Source organism: Oncorhynchus nerka, linkage group LG15 (genome assembly GCF_034236695.1).
Source record: "Oncorhynchus nerka isolate Pitt River linkage group LG15, Oner_Uvic_2.0, whole genome shotgun sequence".
In the NCBI taxonomy this organism is placed as follows: domain Eukaryota; kingdom Metazoa; phylum Chordata; class Actinopteri; order Salmoniformes; family Salmonidae; genus Oncorhynchus; species Oncorhynchus nerka.
This window is the reverse complement of record NC_088410.1, coordinates 15,214,986-15,236,838: the sequence shown is the minus strand read 5'-3', so window position 1 is coordinate 15,236,838 and position 21,853 is coordinate 15,214,986. Positions and strand designations below refer to the sequence as shown.

The 21,853-nt window shown below is 44.1% G+C and overlaps 2 protein-coding genes across 4 annotated transcripts; both read left to right on the top strand.

Moving 5' to 3' along the window:
* The first annotated feature begins 623 nt into the window (after positions 1–623).
* On the top strand, positions 624–2,023 carry LOC135559875 (putative nuclease HARBI1). The gene is made up of 3 exons (XM_065000764.1): positions 624–765; positions 1,047–1,158; positions 1,251–2,023. Exons 1-3 carry the CDS (start codon positions 697–699, stop codon positions 1,619–1,621), a joined length of 552 nt encoding a protein of 183 aa, XP_064856836.1. The 5' UTR covers positions 624–696; the 3' UTR covers positions 1,622–2,023.
* Positions 2,024–3,181: 1,158 nt separating this feature from the next.
* On the top strand, positions 3,182–20,582 carry LOC135560056 (alpha-2-macroglobulin-like). 3 transcript variants are annotated; one of them, XM_065001086.1, is made up of 37 exons: positions 3,182–3,200; positions 4,702–4,789; positions 4,945–5,125; positions 6,715–6,871; positions 7,380–7,432; positions 7,769–7,789; positions 8,048–8,213; positions 8,302–8,386; positions 9,075–9,225; positions 9,331–9,451; positions 9,880–9,989; positions 10,101–10,274; positions 10,912–11,139; positions 11,490–11,556; positions 11,633–11,775; positions 11,905–12,054; positions 12,381–12,533; positions 12,692–12,779; positions 12,966–13,116; positions 13,361–13,586; positions 13,655–13,781; positions 13,881–14,002; positions 14,084–14,135; positions 14,213–14,296; positions 14,391–14,567; positions 15,007–15,082; positions 15,254–15,410; positions 15,502–15,576; positions 18,232–18,394; positions 18,601–18,791; positions 19,029–19,244; positions 19,387–19,511; positions 19,739–19,829; positions 19,936–20,004; positions 20,117–20,222; positions 20,309–20,362; positions 20,496–20,582. In XM_065001086.1, exons 2-36 carry the CDS (start codon positions 4,704–4,706, stop codon positions 20,347–20,349), a joined length of 4,383 nt encoding a protein of 1,460 aa, XP_064857158.1. In that variant the 5' UTR covers positions 3,182–3,200; positions 4,702–4,703; the 3' UTR covers positions 20,350–20,362; positions 20,496–20,582. The 3 variants fall into 3 exon arrangements, with proteins under 3 accessions (XP_064857158.1, XP_064857157.1, XP_064857156.1); XM_065001085.1 differs by lacking the exon at positions 3,182–3,200 and adding an exon at positions 3,618–3,690; XM_065001084.1 differs by lacking the exon at positions 3,182–3,200 and having other exon boundaries at positions 12,969–13,116.
* Positions 20,583–21,853: the final 1,271 nt, after the last annotated feature.

The following is a 21,853-nucleotide window of genomic DNA, read 5'->3' as shown; positions in this document are numbered from 1 at the left end:
AGGTGAGATATGCCTTCAATGTACACTGTATGCTAACTGTAACACAAATGTATTAATCATTATTTTTCTTTCCTCCCCAGCTCCAAGAAGATGACACAGATCAAAATAAAAATGAGGTATATTCTCGTAAAGTCAAGTGAGCCATGACATATGAGCTCTTATTGTGAGCACACAGGACGGTGGCATCTTTCTAAGGTTTTTTTTATTTTCCCAGCAATCAGTACAACCAAGTCATCGTTATAAGGCATCGCCCTCTTTGCCCACCCCCAGCACCAGGTGTGGCCACTAGCCTATATGAAGGCCCAAAATTGTGTGTTCCTTTCTGCTCTGACAATGGCATGCCCATTCGTGCGAGATGTGGTGGATGAAGAAGCACTTGTGCTGAGGAGAGCCTTCAGGCGAGAAAGGGTCTTCAGGGACCGGTTGGACCCACTGGCCTTCCCTGATGACCATCTATATGAAAGATACAGGTTTTCTGCAGATGGCATCAGGTATCTATGCAGACTACTGGGTCCCAGGATTAAGCACCGCACTGCACGGAGCCATGCACTGAGTGTGGAGCAAATGGTTTGTGTGGCCTTGCGCTTTTTGCTAGTGGAGCCTTCCTGTACTCAGTGGGGGATGCAGAACAGCTGAACAAGGCCACAATTTGCCGCACAATAAGGAGTGTGTGTCTGGCTATCAAAGCATTAGCAGATGTCTTCATCTCCTTCCCTGGCCACAGAAGACTCTGTGACATCAAAGAGGAGTTCTATAGGATTGCAGGTAAGAGGATCTACAAATTACAGGACAACTGTTAACACATAGTAGGATACTCATTACTTTGTGTGACAGGTTTCCCCAATGTCATTGGTGCAGTGGACTGCACACACATAAGGATAAAAGCCCCCTCAGGTGCCCATGAGGCCGATTTTGTGAATAGGAAATCCTTTCACAGCATTAATGTTCAGGTGAACATAACTTTTTGATATGGTCCATTGACGAACACTCTGCATTGCCAGTGATGTGCATTGATTGGTGTAATATTCCTCATCTTATGATTTCAGATGGTCTGCAATGCTGACTGTGTGATCAGCAATGTTGTGGCAAAATGGCCTGGCTCAGTCCATGACTCCAGAATCTTTCGGGCCTCTGAAATCTATCAGTGCCTATCACAAGGTAAGCCACACAACCCCTATTTATAACCATCATGGCTGTGTCAAGAATATCACTGTGTTTGAGGTAGTAATGATGAGATTTTGTGTTGACAGGTGAATTCTCTGGTGTGTTGCTGGGAGACAGGGGGTATGGCTGCCAGCCTTTTCTCCTGACACCTTTCACAGACCCCCAGGAAGCACAGCAGGCCTACAACCATGCCCATGCCAGGACCAGGGCCAGAGTTGAAATGACCTTTGGCCTCCTGAAGGCACGCTTTCACTGCCTTCACAAATTAAGGGTCAGCCCTGTTAGGGCATGTGATATTACTGTGGCTTGTGCTGTCCTCCACAATGTGGCCTGCCTGAGGAAGGAGAGGGCCCCCAGAGTGCCACCAGCCATGGACTGGGACAATCCGGCAATCTTCCCTGATGACGACAGTGGTCGGCTGCTGAGGGACCAATATGTGTTGAATTATTTTAGTTAGTATGTGTGCTTTCAATTTTGGTTAAATATGTCCTGCGGTGGCAGAGGAATTTGGGTTTTTTTGGGTTCGTTTTTTGACGAATTTGGCCTCTTATGATGTTTGTGCGGTATACTGTGTGTAATACAAGGCTGCAGGGAGGCTACTGCATCCATTCATTTGTCTGTTCAGTTGATGTGTATGGATTTGTCCTGCATTTATTTTAGTGTGCAGACATGCAGGGTGTGTTATATACAGACCTTTGAATGTGTATGTATCATTTTGTATAATATGCTTGGATTCTGTGCTTTCCATCTTGTAGAGTCACTGTGACTTCAGTTTCGAAAGGAGCTGATGGTTTACCTGCTTTGTTTTGTCCTTATTCAATAAAGGAACATAATGTTACACATTGTGTTTTTATATTCATATGGAATGTGTATTTGTTTATATGACAGAGTACTAGGGCCACACTGAAGAAAAAGGATAAAGTCATACATTTATGAGGCTGGTTCTTTCTGCAGAAAAGCTACATATTGTTTTTACAGTTTTGATACTTATGACAATGTGATACTTAATATTCTGGCACATCAGCATGTCTTTGTTTATGAAACCATACTGAAGTACAATTTCACGAAATGCCCCACATCTGTCATTTTAACAACTGTCCTCCTTTAAAACAACTGGTTACAATATTATGACTTGTGTTTTTTTCCCTCTGTGGCCCTAATATTCTATCATTTTATATATAGCCTTATAGTCTATGGGAAACTGTAAATTATCTAATGATAGCAACATCTAAAAATCATTTTTTATCCAAAATCATTGAAATTAATGATCACAAACGTTTAAATAATAACAGTGGGTCTAGTTATATGTGATAACAATGTATAGTGAGCAGTGAAATAACTATTGGTTTCCATTTGTGGTGACTGCTGACTGACATTAGGGATGAGATTAAATAGATCCTGGAATTTAGCCTGGTCTGGAGCAGGCTAGCTCCACAGAATAAATCTCCATGGTAATTTATACCATAACATATCCTCCTGCCCCCTATCCATCTTTAGTGCAACCGGATTACGGATCAATTGAGCCAGGATCACCAAGATATCCTGGCTTAATCCCTTATCCTAGTTTTGTGCAACAGGCCCCGGGCCTTCCGGCATGAGCCAGGTGCTGCCAAATGCGAATTCGGTTCAAAACAAGGTTAAGCACGTGGAGTAATGATTTAGGATAGTTTCATATGCATGTAATTGGCCTAAGTGTTCGGTGTTGATAAAATATCCATTATGTGCTTTAGCTGCCTTTCCAATATTGGAAAACTCGACCATTTTATCGAAAAGACATGTATGATCCTGAACGATGCACCATGCTGCCTTGTTGACTATTATGAATGGGCAGCGCAGATTACTGTTCCTTTTGAGAGGAGCTCCTCCCTACCGGTCAAGTGCAACCCAGGTTCAGCTTAATCGAACGCCTTCATATCCAGCAGGTGTGCGCGCTTAGTAACTAGAAAACAAATACGGAACTAGCCGCGAACCTGCAGGATATTTAAGAAGACGTGACCGAGTCTTCTCATTTCTAAATCGATATACAAATCGCGGTGGTGAGTATACCTAGACCACAGGTGTTATGGCAACTTGTAGTGCAATCATTATTCACATAACAGGGCGGCGATTAACTTCTAATAAATTAACGCTTAACTTTTTTTGTTTTGTTTACATTCATCTGTTCTTTTACAGGCTATAGCAAATGCACTATAAAAGGCTTTAGTAACAGACTATGCACACTAGACTAACATTGATTTTATTAGTCACTCAGTTATCATTAAAATGGCATAGTCATGGGGGAATGTCTAGAATTGACGTAATGAGAGTAATAATAATAGTGCATTTGGCCTCTTATTTCTGCCCATTGGCAAATGTAGTAATTGCATGAAATTGATCATACAATTGTTAAATTGTTTGCCCAATGGTTTTCCTAGGAGGAATACTAGTCATAACAGACTTGTTGGTTTATTTTTCTAAGGATATTTATAGGGACATGACCGACGGGGGATGTTTACTTTCGACTGAGTCCACAAACAACCCGCTGCGGTGAGTATGCCTAGTGCACAGGTGTTCTAGCAACTTGTGTTGCAATCATATACCCAAAACAATAGTTTTTAAATGTTACGTGCATCTGGTCTTTTACAGGCTATACCAAATGCAATCCAAAAGGGTTTAGCAACATAATACTGTCTCCTAGTGCACGTTACACTTTTGCAATCTGTGTTTGGCGCCCAGTTTCTAGCCCGATATATGGTAACTCGGTTTAGAAGTAAAACACTAACCTACATGCAATTGAGCCTTTTTTACCGACCTGTGTCTGCAGCCTGGTCTCATGGACTATATGTAACATAGTAAATGTAAATCTGACAGGCTGAAATCTGTATGAAATGTTAAGTTTGGTATTTTTACAGAATACTGACAGCTACAATAACCAAAAGGGTGGAGGGGTGGGTGTAGTAAAACTGCCGTATAACATTTTGGGTAATAAGCAACTTCATCTACTTTGGAACTAGTTAGCTAAAAGGGTTAAGGTTAGCCAACATGCTAACCACCTTTACTCCTAATGTTTAGCCTAGATAATGTTAGCTACCTAGTTCATGTTGGCCACAACAAATTGGACTTTGTAAGATGTCTGTTTTTTTTAACATCATATGAAATGGATGGACATCCACGAATGTAATACATATAAAATGTAATATCATACTTGGTTTTTGGCTTTTGCGTACAAAATGGTCTGAGACCAGGTTGGTGCCTGTTTGGGGAAGCTTCTCCCTGTCTGGTGGTATGTCAGTGGGTAGATGCTTCTGATATGGAGTGCATGGTTTGCAGTGCCCAGGAAAGAATTTTAAATTCAATTGTTTGGTCTCTCACCCCCTTCTCTGTAGACTTGTATTTTATTAGCCAACCCTTAACCTAATTCTCCTAACCTGCTGTGGAAGCTCTAACCTTATAGGTGAAGTCAATTGACAATCTGGATCCCATCTAGACACAACCTGTATACTGTGCAGTAGGAATACTGGGTCATAACAGACTTGGTGGTTTATTTTTCTCCTTTAGTCATGGTTCTTCCTGGGCTTCAGGTTTGGAGATGGATACTCTTTGCCTGCACTCACTGGCTTTGTGTCTGTCAAGAGACTCCAAGACCGTAAGTCCATCTGCAGTTAGAATTTAGTGATCAGACTTGTCAGAGCAATTTTTCACCTACCCTTTCTGCAGATCTTTATCCCCTCTTGTATATTTCAACTGGCTTTGGGTTTAGAGATGTACTGATTTTCCTGTTGCCGGGTGTGTGCTCTGTAGGGTTTACATGGTAGCCGTTCCTGCAGTGATCCAGGCAGGCTCAGAGGCCAAGCTTTGTGCCAGCCTTCTGCAGCCCAACGAGACCCTGGTCATGACCGTATCTCTGATGGCCGACGGGCAGAACAAGAGACTGCTCCACCAGAGTTCTGACCAAGAGTTTCACCGCTGTTTCCAGTTTCAGGTCAGCCCAGCACTGGTGGACTTCCAGAACCATTCCATTAAGAGTGGACTGTACTGCTCAGCTTTGATGCATCGCTTAGGTTCTTTGTGCAATGCCAGCTTATTTTATGGGAAATGTCAGTGGTGGCCTACCAGAAGTTTTCTTCCAATTTGTACCAGGTTTTGATTGAATGCTAGTATATACTATTGAGACAAGTTATATACAGTGGGGCAAAGAAGTATTTATAGTCAGCCACCAATTGTGCAAGTTCTCCCACTTAAAAAGGAGAGGCCTGTAATTTTCATCATAGGTACACTTCAACTATGACAAACAAAATAAGGAAAGAAAATCACATTGTAGGATTTTGAATGAATTTATTTGCAAATGATGGTGGAGAGTATTTGGTCAATAACAAAAGTTTATTTATCTCAATACTTTGTTATATACCCTTTGTTGGCAATGACAGAGGTGAAGACTTATAGAAAACATTTGACAAGGTTTTCACACACTGTTGCTGGTACTTTGGCCCATTCCTCCATGCAGATCTCCTCTAGAGCAGTGATGTTTTGGGGCTGTTGCTGGGCAACACGGACTTCCAACTCCCTCAAGATTTTCTATGGGGTTGAGATCTGGAGACTGGCTAGGCCACTCCAGGACCTTGAAATGCTTCTTACGAAGCCACTCCTTCGTTGCCCGGGCGGTGTGTTTGGGATCATTGTCATGCTGAAAGACCCAGCCACGTTTCATCCTCAATGCCCTTGCTGATGGAAGGAGGTTTTCACTCAAAATCTCACGATACATGGCCTCATTCATTCTTTCCTTTACACGGATCAGTCGTCCTGGTCCCTTTGCAGAAAAACAGCCCCAACGCATGATGTTTCCACCCCCATGCTTCACAGTAGGTTTGGATGCAACTCAGCATTCTTTGTCCCCAAACAAAAAGTTATATTTTGGTTTCATCTGACCATATGACATTCTCGCAATCTTCTTCTGGATCATCCAAATGCTCTCTAGTGAGATCTTGCATGGAGCCCCAGATCGAGGGAGATTATCAGTGGTCTTGTATGTCTTCCATTTCCTAATAATTGCTCCCACAGTTGATTTCTTCAAACCAAGCTACTTACCTATTGCAGATTCAGTCTTCCCAGCCTGGTGCAGGTCTACAATTTTGTTTCTGGTGTCCTTTGACAGCTCTTTGGTCTTGGCCATAGTGGAGTTTGGAGTGTGACTTTTTGAGGTTGTGGACAGGTGTCTTTTATACTGATAACAAGTTCAAACAATTACAAATCCTACAATGTGATTTTCTGGAGAAAATAAATTCTCATTTTGTCTGTCATAGTTGAAGTGTAGCTATGATGAAAATTACAGGCCTCTCCTTTTTAAGTGGGAGAACTTGCACAATTGGTGGCTGACTATACATACTTCTTTGCCCCACTGTCTAACTTACAGTAGGCTGAATGCATAATGGGATCCCTGCAGGAGTTAAACGCTCTACCTTGAAGTGGCTAGTGGCACGCTCTTACCAACTGGGCCACACGGCACCACATTTGAATGTCCTATGTTATCGGTCCGTTTGTTCACCGGCGTTGCCCTGTTTCTGTCCCTGACAGGCCCCTCATGTGAATAGCGACAAAGTGCAGAACTTTAAGGTGGAGGTTCGAGGAGAAACATTCCTATCAACAGAGGAGAGAAGGGTCATGATCAAACCCTACAGCCCCATGACGTTCATCCAAACGGACAAACCAATCTACAACCCAGGACAAACGGGTAATGTTAGAGCCGGTACACCTTTAGTCTGGTTGCTAAGAAACAGGCCAATGTTCTGTAATGGTTTACTCTGGGGCTTTGACCTTTTTGAGCCCCTGACCCCATTTTGACATCAACAGTTATCCACGACCCCACCGTGCTCCCTTTGTTTATTTGAGGCTATAACAGTATTACAATGAAGTACTGTCAGACTGAAATCTGAAGGAAGTATTGTTTGAAATGAATCGGGCAATAATTGTGTAGAAAAGAACACCATCATTGCTGGCAATGCTCTTCCCCAGTCTGTTCTAACGTCATGCGTGGCTTATGAGGATTGTAGAGGGAAACGGTAGACATCTGAAGAGCCTCGTGGTGCAGATGCAGTAAATCCCCCTGGGTTCACTCAGGATATGTAGGCTGGAAATCCTCAACCAGTATTTCTGGGAATCCTTGGAATTGAGAAAGTTGCCTGAAATGATGCTTCTAATATTCTCATTGTGTTTGTCGTCTTGTCGTTGGCTTTTTACAGTGCTTTTTAGAGTCGTCACCTTGGATACCCATTTTAGCCCCGTCAATCAGCTGGTGAGTTGAAAATATACGATTGACAATAGTATTTGAGTTCAGTCTCTATTTCAATCCAAGATGCAGAAGTGTCACAATACTGTGATGGACATAGCAGTCTGGTATTATGTACAGCAATCAACCAGCCATGACATGAGGCTTCCATTCGTATAGGTCAGATTGGAATGTATGGGATCATCTTTTCCTGAGATTGAATTACAAATGCTACATGCGACGTTTACATTAAGTGACCAAGCCAATCACCTGTCTAGTAGCTGTAGACAGCTATGCTCTGATGTTTTGGCATTGGAGTTCTTAATGAAACATGACCCCATCTCTTGTCTTTGCCCTTCACAGTACAACATTGTGGAACTTGAGGTAAGATTCTTGTTAGTGTAACTTTATGTTGACTGTCCGTGTAAAGACTGCAGCGTTATGACTCCCCCTGCTAGCTAGGTCCTCATATCCACCTACTGTACAAGTTAGCTAAATACTTCCAATCAGCGTTGTGTGTAATCTGGGCCCTCTTCAGTAGATGAATGTTGCAGATAGAACTGACTCCTTGTCCTGTATACCGTTGTGAACTTTCCACAACGTTGTGTCCTGCTGAACATGCCCCTTCCTATGAACCAACAGGATGTTAATCACAACCGGATTGGACAGTGGGTCAACACTACATCCGGTGGCAACATTCTGCAGCTTTCTCACCCCCTGAACTCTGAAGCACCTGTAGGATCCTATACCATTGTAGTGTGGATTGGTGAAGAGAAAATCGACCACAACTTCAAGGTAGAACAGTATGGTAGGTTGAGTTTCTCTTTCATGCTCGGTAATGTTGCATCACAATCCTGGAACGTTCTGGAGTTGACTGCTGTTCTTTTTATCTGTAGTTTTGCCCAAGTTTGAGATCAAAATGAACCTCACTGACAAGATCAGCGTTGTTCAAGAGGAGTATGAAGTGAAAGTGTGTGCAGAGTGAGTAAACACTATTGGTGATTTGCAATGTACTGTAGTTACAAGGTGATGTGGAACTCCACTACATGTCATTAATTAGCTATACAAGTAAATAACATTGTATTGGTCACAACACGTGTTTGGTTCATGTTGCGGGTGCAGCGATATAGATGATCAATGTCAGAGGTATAAAATGAGTAATGCAAGGTATGTAAGCATTATTAGTGACTAGTATTCCAATGATGTCAAGTCTGTAGGCAGCAGCCTCTGCTAGTACTGTAGCTTCATTTGATAATACACTTGGAAATGTATGCATTTGAGGATATTTAAATATAAAAGTCCTTAAATATGCATGTGGTCTGCATTAATGACCCATGCTAATTGAAGACCTATAGTGCTACTGCGCAAGTCTTAAACTGCTGCTAGGATCCCTGAGATTTGTTAGTGGCATTTACATGAACAGCTGGTTCTTCGGTCATAAAGCATCTCAAATTAGGATGGCTGTTCTAGGATCAGGTCCCAGCCTGACATGTGACCTTGTTCATTATGATCTATAGTTAAAACTGATCCCGTTCCGAGGCTCTATGAATACAGGTCCAGATTCATTGACCGTGTTAAACGCCTGACTTCAAGCCTTTAGGTCTTATGTTTTTAATATGGTAACTGGATGTAGGAAATTGACACTTGTCTTGTTGTGAATTGAAATCAGATACACGTATGGGCAGCCTGTACCTGGTAAAGCAGGGGTCAAGTTGTGCCGACCTTTGGTGGACAATGCAGTGATACCAATAACAATTGATGAGCGAAATTCACAAGGAGTTCCTGATTACACACCTCCATGCCACAAAGAGTCAATAGAGGTCTGTATGCTTTCCTAAAACGAGTAGTGCTGTTTTTACCAACATATTACATTTTGAATGGGATTTAAATGTGTTTTTATGTGTGGTTCTGCTTGCTTTTCCTAGATGGACCATACTGGCTGTGCTTCTTGTGTCTTCAACATGGCACTTTTCACAAAGAATGCAGGAGAGAAATTGCTGGGAGACGTGTTTAGTTTCCATGCAGAAGTACAGGAGGAGGGGACGGGCAAGTCCTCATCACAATCATTATGAGATGCATCATGTTGTTGACTCCATACAAACCCTTCATTTCACTTCAGCTGATGGCGACGTAACTATTGCCTGTTTCATTAGATCAGGTTCCCTAACTGTCCTGGGGTTCCCCCTGGGTTCATGTTTTGGTTTTTGCCCGAGCGCTACACAGCTGACTGGAATAACCATCTCATAATGTAGTTGTGATTTGAATCAGCTGTAGTGCCAGGGCAAGAAACTACAAGGTGCACCCAGGGGGGGTCCCAGAACTGAGTTTGGGTTACTCTGCGTTGGCTCAAGGTTGGTAAGAAAGAGCTTTTTGACCGTTGGTGCTGCAGCAGGGTTTTGTATAATGCTGTGGAAGCTGCACTGCAATTCAGTTTCTGCATTGTGAAATAAAACCATTTTGTTTTCATTTGAAAGGTATTACACTGTCAGAGGAAAAAAATGTAGAGCTCTCCTATGTGATTGGAGAATTCACATTTGTTGACACGCCCCAAATCTATGAGCATGGATCAATTATCGAAGGCAAGGTAAGTCCAAATGGTGTTCCTGTTGCATTGTGGATGCTTGGTTTGTCCTGCTTCCTGAACTACCAGTATGTGGTGTCACTTCATTCATACAACACCCCCCTTTTTCTTCAGATAAATGCTGTTCGATATAACAACACACCCATCTCTGACATGTTAGTCTACCTGTTCGAGAAGAAAGGCTGGTCCTCATATCTACGACTACAGAACCTAACCACGGACAGTCGTGGTATTGCCAGGTTCTCCGTCAACACAACCAGTCTGCCCAAAGAGAATATTAACCTCGTAGTAAGTATGATTCCTTCTAGGTTTTTTTAAGCAAGCAAAAAGGGTCGTTAACCTATGGTTGAACCGACTCAACTTAGCTCTGGGATGTTTAGATAAGGGAGAGTTTTCCATTATCTGGAACTGTCTTCTAAATAGTGATGGATGAAGGTGAAGATTCCAGAAGTTAATCTGGATAAGTGTGTGTCTGGAGTGAGTGAGCTAGTGGGTTGGAATCAACTTTTGAACCTGTTCTGTCCTGGTCATAGGAGGAAAGACATTTTATAAACTGTTTGTGGTTTCATGGCAGCGAGCTACGAGAATAAATACTATAATTTTGACAAGACTGGTCCCTGTCTATTTTATACAAATAAGAATCTTACAAATTCTTAAACAGAGTGCATTTAATTAATGCACACATTTAGGAATTATGACATTCCTGTGACTGGGGGAACCAAAACGTGCTCCGCTTGGGGTCCCCAGGACAGTTGGGGAAACGATGCCCAGAGGTCATGACCTTAACAGGCTAGGTGGAAGTAAGGTGGCTCTGTTACCATATTGCTTCCTGTCATCCTCTCAGATCCCCACAGTATATAGGACGGGCTCTAGGGGTTGATTTAGGATTGGGCCTTTAGTTACTATTCCTTTTGTTCCTTTCCAGGTGAGCGACACCCCACAAGTGGAGTACCCAGGATACAGGGTCCCCTATTTCAACAGAGGGCAACACCTACTCTCGCTGATCCAGCCCGCTGACATTAAACCGTCTAGCTCCCTGGCTATTCAGAAGGTGGAGAAACCACTGGCGTGTGGGCAGGCGGTGTCGATCACCATCCGCTATGCCATCGTAGGGGAGACTGTCCCAAAGGGCTCTGTGGCTGTCCTCTACCTGGTGAGTAGAACCAGGAACAACCTTCAAACCCATGGTGCCTCTCAAACAGCACCATATTTCCTATTTGCACTCCTTTTGACACACTTTCAAAGGAAGGATGTTCCTAAACTACACCAATACTCCTAATCAACCACTGTAACCCAACCTTGCTCATGTTACAAATTGGAATTCGTAATATATAAATAATACACTTAGCAAATTCATAACCTATATAAAATGGCTGATGGGCATCCACAAATGAATAGGTGCTAATTGGAGTCCTGGATTTGTGAACCGTGTTACGTCTACCCCGTGAGTCCAGGTTGCAACGTCTCCACTCTGTTGCTGAGAACTGTTTCCTTTCCCTCCAGGCCTTGTCCAGAGGGGTCATAGTTCAGCATGGACACATCAATGTTACTGTGCAGCAGGACAGTCCTGGTGAGTGAGTTTCATAATGTGATTCTGAACGTTCTGGAAGGTGCTTAATGAGTGACCTGCTCTTGCGTTGCTGTAGCTGAGGGTGACGTCACCTTGACGTTGGCAGTGGTCCCAGAGATGGCGCCGGTGGTTCAGCTCCTGGTGTACAGTATGCTACCCAGTGAGACTGTCATCGCCCACAGCATGAACTTCCCCACTGAGAAATGCTTCAGGAACAAGGTGTGCGGAGGAGTCTGGCATATCCCCAGTGACTGTACATCACAAACATTGTTGTCATTTTATGAAAGGTGTCCAGTATTTCCATGCAGACTGTATCATACCTGGAGTAATGGTATCTGTGTCTACCAGGTGTTGGTGGAGTTCTCTCCCTCCAACGCTGTCCCAGGGGAGGAGAACACCCTGCATCTCTCGGCCCGGCCCGGTTCCCTCTGTGGCCTCAGTGCTGTTGACCAGAGTGTTGGCATCATGGAGCCAGGGAAGAGGCTGGATGCTGACAAGGTAACACTGCTCACTGAAGTGAACAACGGTGGTACCACCATACCTACTGTTTTGGTGGTGCTGGGAATACAACCAGTGACTACAGCAGACATGGAGTGGATCTGTTCACTGTTGGGAGCTTTTATCAAATGTGATGGGACTCATTCTCTGGCTTGAGGCCCACTTTCTATTGCCTCTCAGTAACTGGAAAGCACCTCCTTGTTGATGGGACAACTTTCTAAACGTTTAGCAATGGACAACAAAATGGAGTGTTTCCCCAAGTAGTCGTTTCTGTTTGGTCCCCAATGAACAAGGTCATTTCACACCTCCCTGTTGTCCCTTTCCAGATATTTGATTTGTTACCGGTCAAGGAGACGACCTATATTCCCTACGAGCTTGAAGATCCAGTAGCATGTTTACGCGTTAGACCAAGGAGATCCATAATACCACACCCATATGGACCGTCTGAGCAGAGAAACGATCCTTATGCAGTTTTTCAGGTAAATATTTCTGCCCTGTTTTCTCAACTTGAAGCCGCTTTTTCTTCTTTCTGGGAAGAATCAGTCACCATACTGTTACAATGTGTTAATCTTACACTGTTAAACTTAATAGAATGACAAACAGACTTTTATTACTAAATTGGTTCTGCTATTTCTAGACACTGGGACTGAAGCTAGCGACTAACCTGGATATAAGAGTACCTTCCTGCCTCAGTTACCAGGGGAACCAGTACCATCGCTCCTATGGTGAGATGTCCTTACCAAAACCCTTATTCTCATTGCCAAGTCTAATGAATATTGGGTTATGGATGACCATTTGCTAGAATAACAAAGCCTGGTTAAACTGGTCTAAACACTGCATGCACTCACTGAGCCCAGCAGCATTCAGTCTATTTTTAAATTGACACTAATAGCCATGTTTTGTGTTGGTAGTAGCTTACAGCCCAATGGCTAGGCCTGGATCAGCGGGTCCTAGACGTGAAATGGCTGTGGCTGGTGGACTTGCCGCTCCACCTCCGCCACCCATACAGACGGTCCGTACATTCTTCCCTGAGACATGGATTTGGGACCTTGTGGAAGTTGGGTAAGTGCTCTGCAGAGTGAGGCCGACCTCTGGTGAAAGCCCTCTTAGCTCTTGCCTCGTATCCAAACAGTAGTGGTGTAGATCAGGAACCTGAACCTCTGTAGGCCAGCTTTCTTAGGAAAGACCCTTTGACCTCAATGGGTGTCCCTGGTTAGATAAAGCTTAAATGCATTCGTAACAACAAACTGTGTTGAAATTAGACACGTGGTGGCTTTCTGTTTGAACTCTGACCTCTGTATTCCAGGGAGTCTGGATCTTTAGATGTCCCCCTGACAGTCCCAGACACCATCACCACCTGGGAGACTGAGGTCTTCTGCCTGGCCCCCAGTGGCTTCGGTCTGGCTCCTCTGGTGGAGCTCACGGTCTTCCAGCCCTTCTTCCTGGAGCTCACCCTGCCCTACTCAGTCATCCGGGGAGAGCACTTTGAGCTGAAGGCCACTGTGTTTAACTACCTCTCCAAGTGCATCATGGTACGACGCTGCACCGGGATGCTTTCTTGAGTTGTATTGTTATCTTACGCCGTGTTCCTCTTTGGCAGGTTTCTGTGACTCCAGCTCTTTCCTCAGACTACACTCTCACACCCTTGCGTGATGTCCAGGACTCCTCGTGCTTGTGTGCCAATGGACGAAAGACCTTCAGTTGGACAATGGCCCCCTCTGTCCTGGGTTAGTCTTCATCTGTTCAAACGGCAGACTGGATGTCAACCTGAGTTGTGTACTGTCACCGTATTGGATGTTGTGTAACCTGCGCTGTACTGTGTGTAGGGGTTTTGAACGTGTCCGTTAGTGCGGAGGCTGTCCAGTCCCAGACTGCGTGTGACAATGGGGTTGTGAACGTACCGGAGAGAGGACGCGTTGACACAGTCACACGGAGCCTGCTGGTGAAGGTATGTAGTCTACTGCTGTGGGAGAACTAATGTTAGGTAGCACAGATACTGCCTCTGAAATGAATCCCTCTCCTCCTCCAGGCTGAGGGAACAGAGAAGAGCCACACCTACAACTGGTTGCTGTGTCCTACTGGTCAGTAATGAATCAACGTTGAATGTTCACGGTGGTTGACGTGATCATCTTCATTCGGCTCCTCTTTGTTTCCACAGGAGAAGCTCTGACGGAGGAGGTGGAACTGCAACTTCCCCAGAATGTGGTGGATGGCTCTGCTAGGATTTCCCTCTCAGTTCTGGGTAAAATAAACCATTGTGTAGTGGTGGGAAGACGACCCTTCTCCAGTGACGATGCTGCTGTTTGCTGTAACAGAAGTCCCTTGTTTCTCTGTAGGGGACATCCTGGGTCGGGCCCTCAACAACCTGGATGGACTGTTGCAGATGCCGTATGGGTGTGGGGAGCAGAATATGGCCCTGCTCTCCCCCAATATCTACATCCTGGAGTACCTGAGGAACACAGAGCAGCTCACGCCAGCCATCCTAGAAAAGGCCACCAAGTTCCTCACTAGTGGTAGGAGAGTCCCTTAAAATCTGTCTATTAGATGCCAAATCCACAAGTCCAATTAGAGGATTTTGTTTTCTCCACGATGTACCCTGCTGTCATGGTAACGGCGGAGCTGCATAACAGATGATATCAATGTCTTAACATCATGACCCAACAGTGATGGTTTTCTACTGAAGTCATTTGATGGTAGAATATTGACACTGTCTCATAGCACCCTATTCCTTACATAGGGCAGGACTCTCCAACCTTGTTACTGTCCTGTATGTAGGTTTTCGCTCCCCTTCTAATAATTAGCTGGTTGAATGGGGTCAATTACAACTTGGTTGGAGGGTAGCTCTCCATGAACGGGGTTGGAGAGCCCTGATATATAGGGAGCTGTTTGGGGCACAACTCTGGGAATAGAACAAGCGCTTGGTCACCGTTGATGATAAAAACCCACCGGCAGGTTACCAAAGGCAGCTGAACTACAAGAATGCCGATGGTGCGTACAGCACGTTTGGACAAGGCTTGGGGAACACCTGGTGAGTACTTGGCTTGTTTTTCACCTACTGGTAGTTTCAATGACTTATCGACCAATCAAATGGCATCTCTGGCATGGAGACGATGGATAGGACAGCTGACGTGTGATGTCATGACTTGGAGCTTGACGATATTATGTCAGGGCTTTTAAATGAATCCACTTCTTTCTTCAGGCTGACTGCTTTTGTCTTGAGATCCTTTGGCAAAGCCCAGTCTTTCATCTATGTTGACCCGGCAACGATGGAGCAATCCAAGACTTGGTTGGAACGTCAACAAGGCCAACATGGCTGTTTCAGAACTTTAGGGAAGCTCTTGAACAACCGAATGAAGGTATTTATATTGCTAATAAACTGGTTGTCTGTTTCGTCAGACCGGCCGTAGTTTGATTTCAACAGGCTAGTGTCTTGACATTGTTTTCTAGGGTGGAGTGACGGATGAAGTCACACTGACGGCTTACATCACTGCTTCAATGCTGGAGCTCAACATGTCCGTGACGGTAAGTAGCTTCACTCCATGGAACCATTTCTCACACCGTCATTACAGGCAACTCATTCAGCCTCCTGTATGAAATCTGTCTTACATCAACTGTCATTTACATCTTCTACGACGTAGTGAAGTAATTTCTCTGCTAGTAGCCTATGAAATAACAAAGAATGGGCTTAGATATGTAAGGGAACACCCCCCTGAAATGGACAAAAATGAATGGGAAGTCATTGGCACTGGACAAACCATATACCACTCAATTCGGCGTCGTTTCGTTCAAAGTTGATTGTAAATGCCACATGGCAAATGCCAGGTGTAACACTTTGAAAATCCAACAGGTGGCGAGCGCGCTCCACTGTGGTTTTTCATATTGCAAATGCAACACAAGTCAACATCAAAAAGCAACATTTTGAAAAAGTGAAAAAAAAACCTAGCAACCCCTTAAAGTGCTTTCTGGACCGTTTTTCAAAATTTTTTTGTGTCAATTACACATGTATAAGAACTTCATCAACATACTTTAGTCATTTTTTTATTATATTTTTATTTTTTACTTGTTTTGTCCATTTGCAATGTGATTTCATAGGAAGTCAAAAGTAACTTTTTTGGGGCCAAATGCCATAAGAAATTTGACATGCTCAAAAATCCTGCAGAAATGCCAAATTGACTGGCCGGGCATTGATCGCTCGTTGTGTTGATTTCATTATGTCCATTGGTTTATGTTTTCTCACTTTTGCAAATTCACTGTGCATTTGCAATATGGTTCAATGGGCATTTACCATCACGAATTTGTCATGCTATAAAAATCCTGCAGGAATGCAAAATTGATGGCTGGGCAGTGATTCTGGTACCTCACTGTTTAAACATATTGCAAATGGACAATAGTCACCAGCAAGTCATTGTCCATCAGTCAATTGGATATCATTCTGACACCAAACCCACTTTTTCCAACTCGTTTAGTAGCCAACTATCACATACTACAGAGCTGGCCCAAAATTCACAACGCCTTCTATTCAAACCATAATAAAAAAACGTAGTTACGTTCCAGCTGCGGGTCCAGTTCTGATGTAGGCCTAGCTGAGGCAACCCCGAATCCCAAGTTTTGGCTCGATAGGTCATTTGGTGCCCGAGCAAGACCCTAATTGGTGCTGACAATCCACTTGTTTCCATGCCTTGCTACGGGGTCCTTGAATGAGCTATCGGACAAAAACGTTGGGGTCCGTCTATGGGCCGAGGCGGTCGCAATGCACCTAGTCTTGCGACTCTGGGACATTTCTAAATGTTGTCATTTTCGTGATGGTCAAAATGAATTGAAGTCATTGCAAATGTACGAGGCTGTTTCTCGGTCCGAGAACCTTCTAGTGAGTTACGTGGCTCTATCGACCTGAGGTCTAGAACAAGTTTCGGGAACTCTAGGTCTGACGGTTCTTTTTTTAGCTCGAACAAAGGTAACTATTGCAGGCACTCTGTCTCTACGCACCCCAATGGGTCCCTCCTGCCAAGCTGTGTGTGATTTAGTTTTTCTTTGAAATTTTATGGGAAAAATGACTGATTTACAGTTCATGGGGGTTGCCTAATCACACATATGAAGTTTTGAAAAGATCTGACCTTTTTAACCCTTGGAAACAGCCAATATGACACCAGTTAAGGCACTTCCGGTTGGCACAGGAAGCTATAAATAAACTCATATCCTGATTGGGGTATGCCTTTACAGAATCCTGAGTTTGAAGTCTTTACGTTAAGAACTGAGTTATTTACGGAGGGTTTAGTGAGTGTTATTTCAGAAAATCACAAATCTCGCAGAGCTCCGCAGCACACTTTAAAAAGATTCGTATGAACACCCTGCAACTGGATCTGTAACTGTTTTTAAAAAAACATCACCAATTTGACAGTACGATTTCTCTTAAATGGCGATAGATAAATGGCTGGTTATTTTTTTATTGACACCAGAGGCTCCTTGACTTTGACGTGAAGCGGAAAAATGATTGCTCTATTTTAATTTTGGACCTTTTTTCCCAGAAAAATGGCCATAACTCAAAAACCGTTGAGGCCTAGACGCCAACTGCCCATTATGCCAAACCTACGCTCACCAAGTTTCGGCTTTGAAATATTTTCCGTTTAGGAGAAGGCCACGTCGTGATTGGTGATGTTTTGTACATTTGCAATATGATTGCTTATGCCCTCTTGTGGGATTTACCGGGACAGTGGAAAAATGACAAACTTGATTATTTTATCAAACGGAAACTGAATGTCTGAGTTCGTTTGACTTCCCGGGAGATCCGGCCCTGCCGCACGGCCCGACGCCGTCCGTGAATTTTACAAACGTTTTCGGACGTCTAGTAAGGGACCGTATATTTGCAATATGGACTTTATCACTAACCATATGGCGAGTGTCAAAATGTTCCCTTAAGGTATGTTGCTACTGTAAAGTGAGAAAGGAAATGTGCTGTAGTCTGGTCCCAGATCTGTTGGTGTTTATTTTTAGAGTGCCATGCCTCTTTAGCAGGGGACCTCTGCATATACACAAATTATACCCTTTACAAACAATCCCGTTCCTCAGCAAAAAGTGTTCCCTAATCAACAATTTGAACAGCAAGTTGAATGGAACCCAGTCCAAACTGATCTGGGACCAGGCTGGCTTTTAATGTGCTGCTGTCATTCTGTGCTCTAGGATCCTGTTGTGGACCACAGCTTGTCTTGCCTGAAGAACTCCACCAGTGGTTTGTCCAACACCTACGCTACTGCTCTGCTGGCCTACACCTTCACCCTGGCAGGTGACATGGAGACACGGGCCCGGCTTCTGCAGCACCTCGACACCATCTCATTTCAAGAGGGTGAGCGATATCCTGGTAGCGCTGTCTTGCCTGGATAATGGAGTACTCTTAAAAGTGCAAACCCTCAGACCATCTGGCACTCTACATTTTAAAGAAAAAAAATACCCTAAAATAGTTTTGGAAATGAATTGGGGAGGTCAGAACTTTGTATTGTGTAGTCTGTATTAGGATGAATAAGCTAGTCCTTATTCTGGTGTGCTCCTCAGGGGGTCTCCTGCACTGGTCCCAGTCCTCCTCGGAGACCTCACCCTCCCTGGAGGTGGAGATCAGCTCGTACGTTCTGCTGGCGACCCTCAGTGCCTCTTCTCGGTCTACCTCTGACCTGGGCTACGCCTCCCGCATCGTCAGGTGGCTGGTGAGGCAGCAGAACGCCTACGGAGGCTTCTCTTCCACCCAGGTATACTTCCTAAACACCAGTGGTCTGAAATGGTGCAAACATTGACTTGTATCAGACCACAGGGCATGTGTTCTTCATGTCCAACCTGGTGAGGCTCCCTTCCACTGATAGAGCCTAGAAACCATCATCGTAATGGCTGGAATTGGGATTTAGTCACTTTAGCAACTGTTCAATGTGAGCCCTTTAAAATGGTCTCTTTTCATTTTGAACTGATTGTCCTGTGGTGTGCATGTCTAGGACACGGTGGTGGCCCTCCAGGCCCTGGCTCTCTACTCCACCAGGGTGTTCAGTAGAGGAGGAGCCAGCACAGTGACGGTAAGGTCTCCCAGTGGGGACCGGTGCCTCTTCCATGTGAACCAAAACAACAAGCTTCTGTACCAGGAGAGGGCGCTGCAGGACACAGAAGGGAAGTACAGCGTTGAAGTGCAGGGCAGTGCTTGTGCCTCAGTGCAGGTCAGTGAATACACATCTCTCCTCCAGTCCTGTGGAGCAAGATGCACTTTAATACACATTACAGGGAAGCTGTTTCTTCTGGCTCATAAAATGTTTTTATTCGGACAGGATGGTTTCCCTGACTTCCTCTTCTCTATCCCAGGTGGTGCTCCGCTACAACGTCCCTACTCCTACCAGAAGCACAACGCTCAGTATCCAGGTGACTCCAGAGGTGGACTGCAACAGGAAGTCTTTGAGACCCAGAGTCACGCTGAAGCTCCAGTCTCTGTAAGAATGAAGGACAAATTTGTATGAATTATTTTAAATGTGTCATCTTGGAGAGTGATCTGCAGAATGGGTTTGACCCAAATGAATTAGTGCTATACCTGTGTATAGGTTATTGACCTTCTAGTTGGTACCTCGGCTTGGATCAGTCAGAATGCTGATCTGGTCTTTATGGCTAAAATAATCCAAGCATTTGATTATTCAAATCAGTTGTCAATCATCTTTCTCAGATATCATGGAAAGGAGCTCACCACCAACATGATTATAGTGGATTTGAAAATGCTCTCTGGGTTTTCTCCAGATCCAGACTCTTTGGGGAGGGTGAGTTGTTGGGACCTTTATCCATGGAGGTCTTGCCTCGTCTGTGTCCCTTTGTTTAAGGATGAAGGTTCTTTGTTCATGCAATATCAATGACTTGTCTTCACAGCTGAGGGGTTCAAGTCAAGTGGATCGTGTTGATATCAAAGATGACCATGTGTTAATGTACTTGACAGAGGTGAGTTTGAAACCATTCACATGGCACTTCATTTAAAAATAATATATTTTGATGTACAGTAACTTCTGCTTTGATCATTTAATGACCCGTATGTTTGTTTTTCTCCCAACAGCTGACATCACTACTTCCTTTCCGCATCACCCTGGACATCATACAGGAGCTCCCAGTACAGAATCTAAAGCCAGCAGTGGTCAAGATCTATGACTACTACCAGCCAAGTAAGTTACTCTACTAACCCCTCTTCTGAGGAACATTTGGTCAACTTGTTTTCATTTACTGAGACGAAGCTGTCTTGCGGTTACAGGTGACCAGGCTGAGACAGAATACGTCTTCCCTTGCAACTAGGGGTTCCAAGCTGGTGAGTTACTTTAAATATGGCGTTATTGGTGATGAATTGTGTACTATACATGATTTAGGGAGCCAGTCTTCCTTTAATCTAAATGCTGGTCAGTTTGCTAAAGGATTCATTAAATGTTTTTGCTCCTCGACAGATGGAAGAAGATGACATTGATGTCACACCTGCGACCCTTGAGACGTCTTTCAAACTATGGATCTTGAAATAAAGTGTTTCATTAGAACCCTTTTCTGGAGCATTTTTGTCACTGAGTATTGAGGCAGTGGTGTTCATCCTGGGGTACATTAAGGAATGTGACTGGGTTCAGTAAACAGCGCAGCTCTCTGGAGGTGTAGTTTCCATCTGTGCTGTTAATCAGGGTCGCCAACTGTACACAACTTTGGCTTCTCATCTCTTTTGTTCCTCAGTCTGGGACATGGACCCCTGTAGTTATGAAGGCCTGGTTCTTTTAGTTCTCATCAGGGAATGGGTCAGGACATATTACCACTAAATGACATTAACGTCTTACTGTGATCTCCTGATGAATGGTGTGGGCAAGATGTGGTGGTAAACACCTCACAAATCAATGAGATTAAGTGAACAATTGACGACCCAACAGATACTATAGAGCCCTACTGACAACGACTCACTAAATTCTATGAAAGAAACGTATGCAAACATGCTGTGAAAACAGTAGTTGAAAAGCAGTGTTTATGGCCTGACAATGGGAAAGAAAAGACCTGTTCTGGGTTGTCTCCTGTACCTGCTGAGCTGTCAAACTAAACCATCACTGTACTTACCATGACAATACCAGATGTTTTGGTTCAGAGAAGATTGAAACGAGCCCTCTTGATTGGACAGTACGCAACAATAGATCTGACAGTCGGTTGGTTCCAGTAATGCAGTGGTCACCAAACCACCCTGTAGTCTCCTGGGGGAACTCAATCACTTGTGGCACTGAGCTTTACTCACATTGTTAATTCCAAATGGACCTCGGACCCCTACACATCTTAGTCACACTGGTATATCTGCTAGGATTGTCAGTGGTATTGTAGGTAGCCTAGTGGTTAGGGTATTGGGCCAGTAGAATCCCTGAGCCTACTGACGACCCAACAGAACCTGAGCTGATGACCTGTCGTTCTGCCCCTGAACAAGGCAGTTAACCCACTGTTCCTAGGCTGTAAATAAGAATTGCTTCTTAACAGACTTGCTTAGTTAGTTTATTTATCCTTTGTCAGGTCGCTTTGTTTTGGGAACAAAACATTAGTGGCGGTTATTGTTTGGGACAATATACATGTTTGAGATCATTTGAGAATTTTTATTGAGAACATTTATTGGTTTATTAGCTTTGGTGTTGTGAGAATTTCTCATCAAAATAAATGGGGTCCACAGAAATTTGGTCCAAAAATGGTGTCCCCCGCTAAAGAAGTTAATACCACTGGGCTAGTAGGAGTTACCACCCTATTTCTAGTACCGCTCATTTCAAATCAGTCAAGGGAAGTGGCAAGGAGAGAA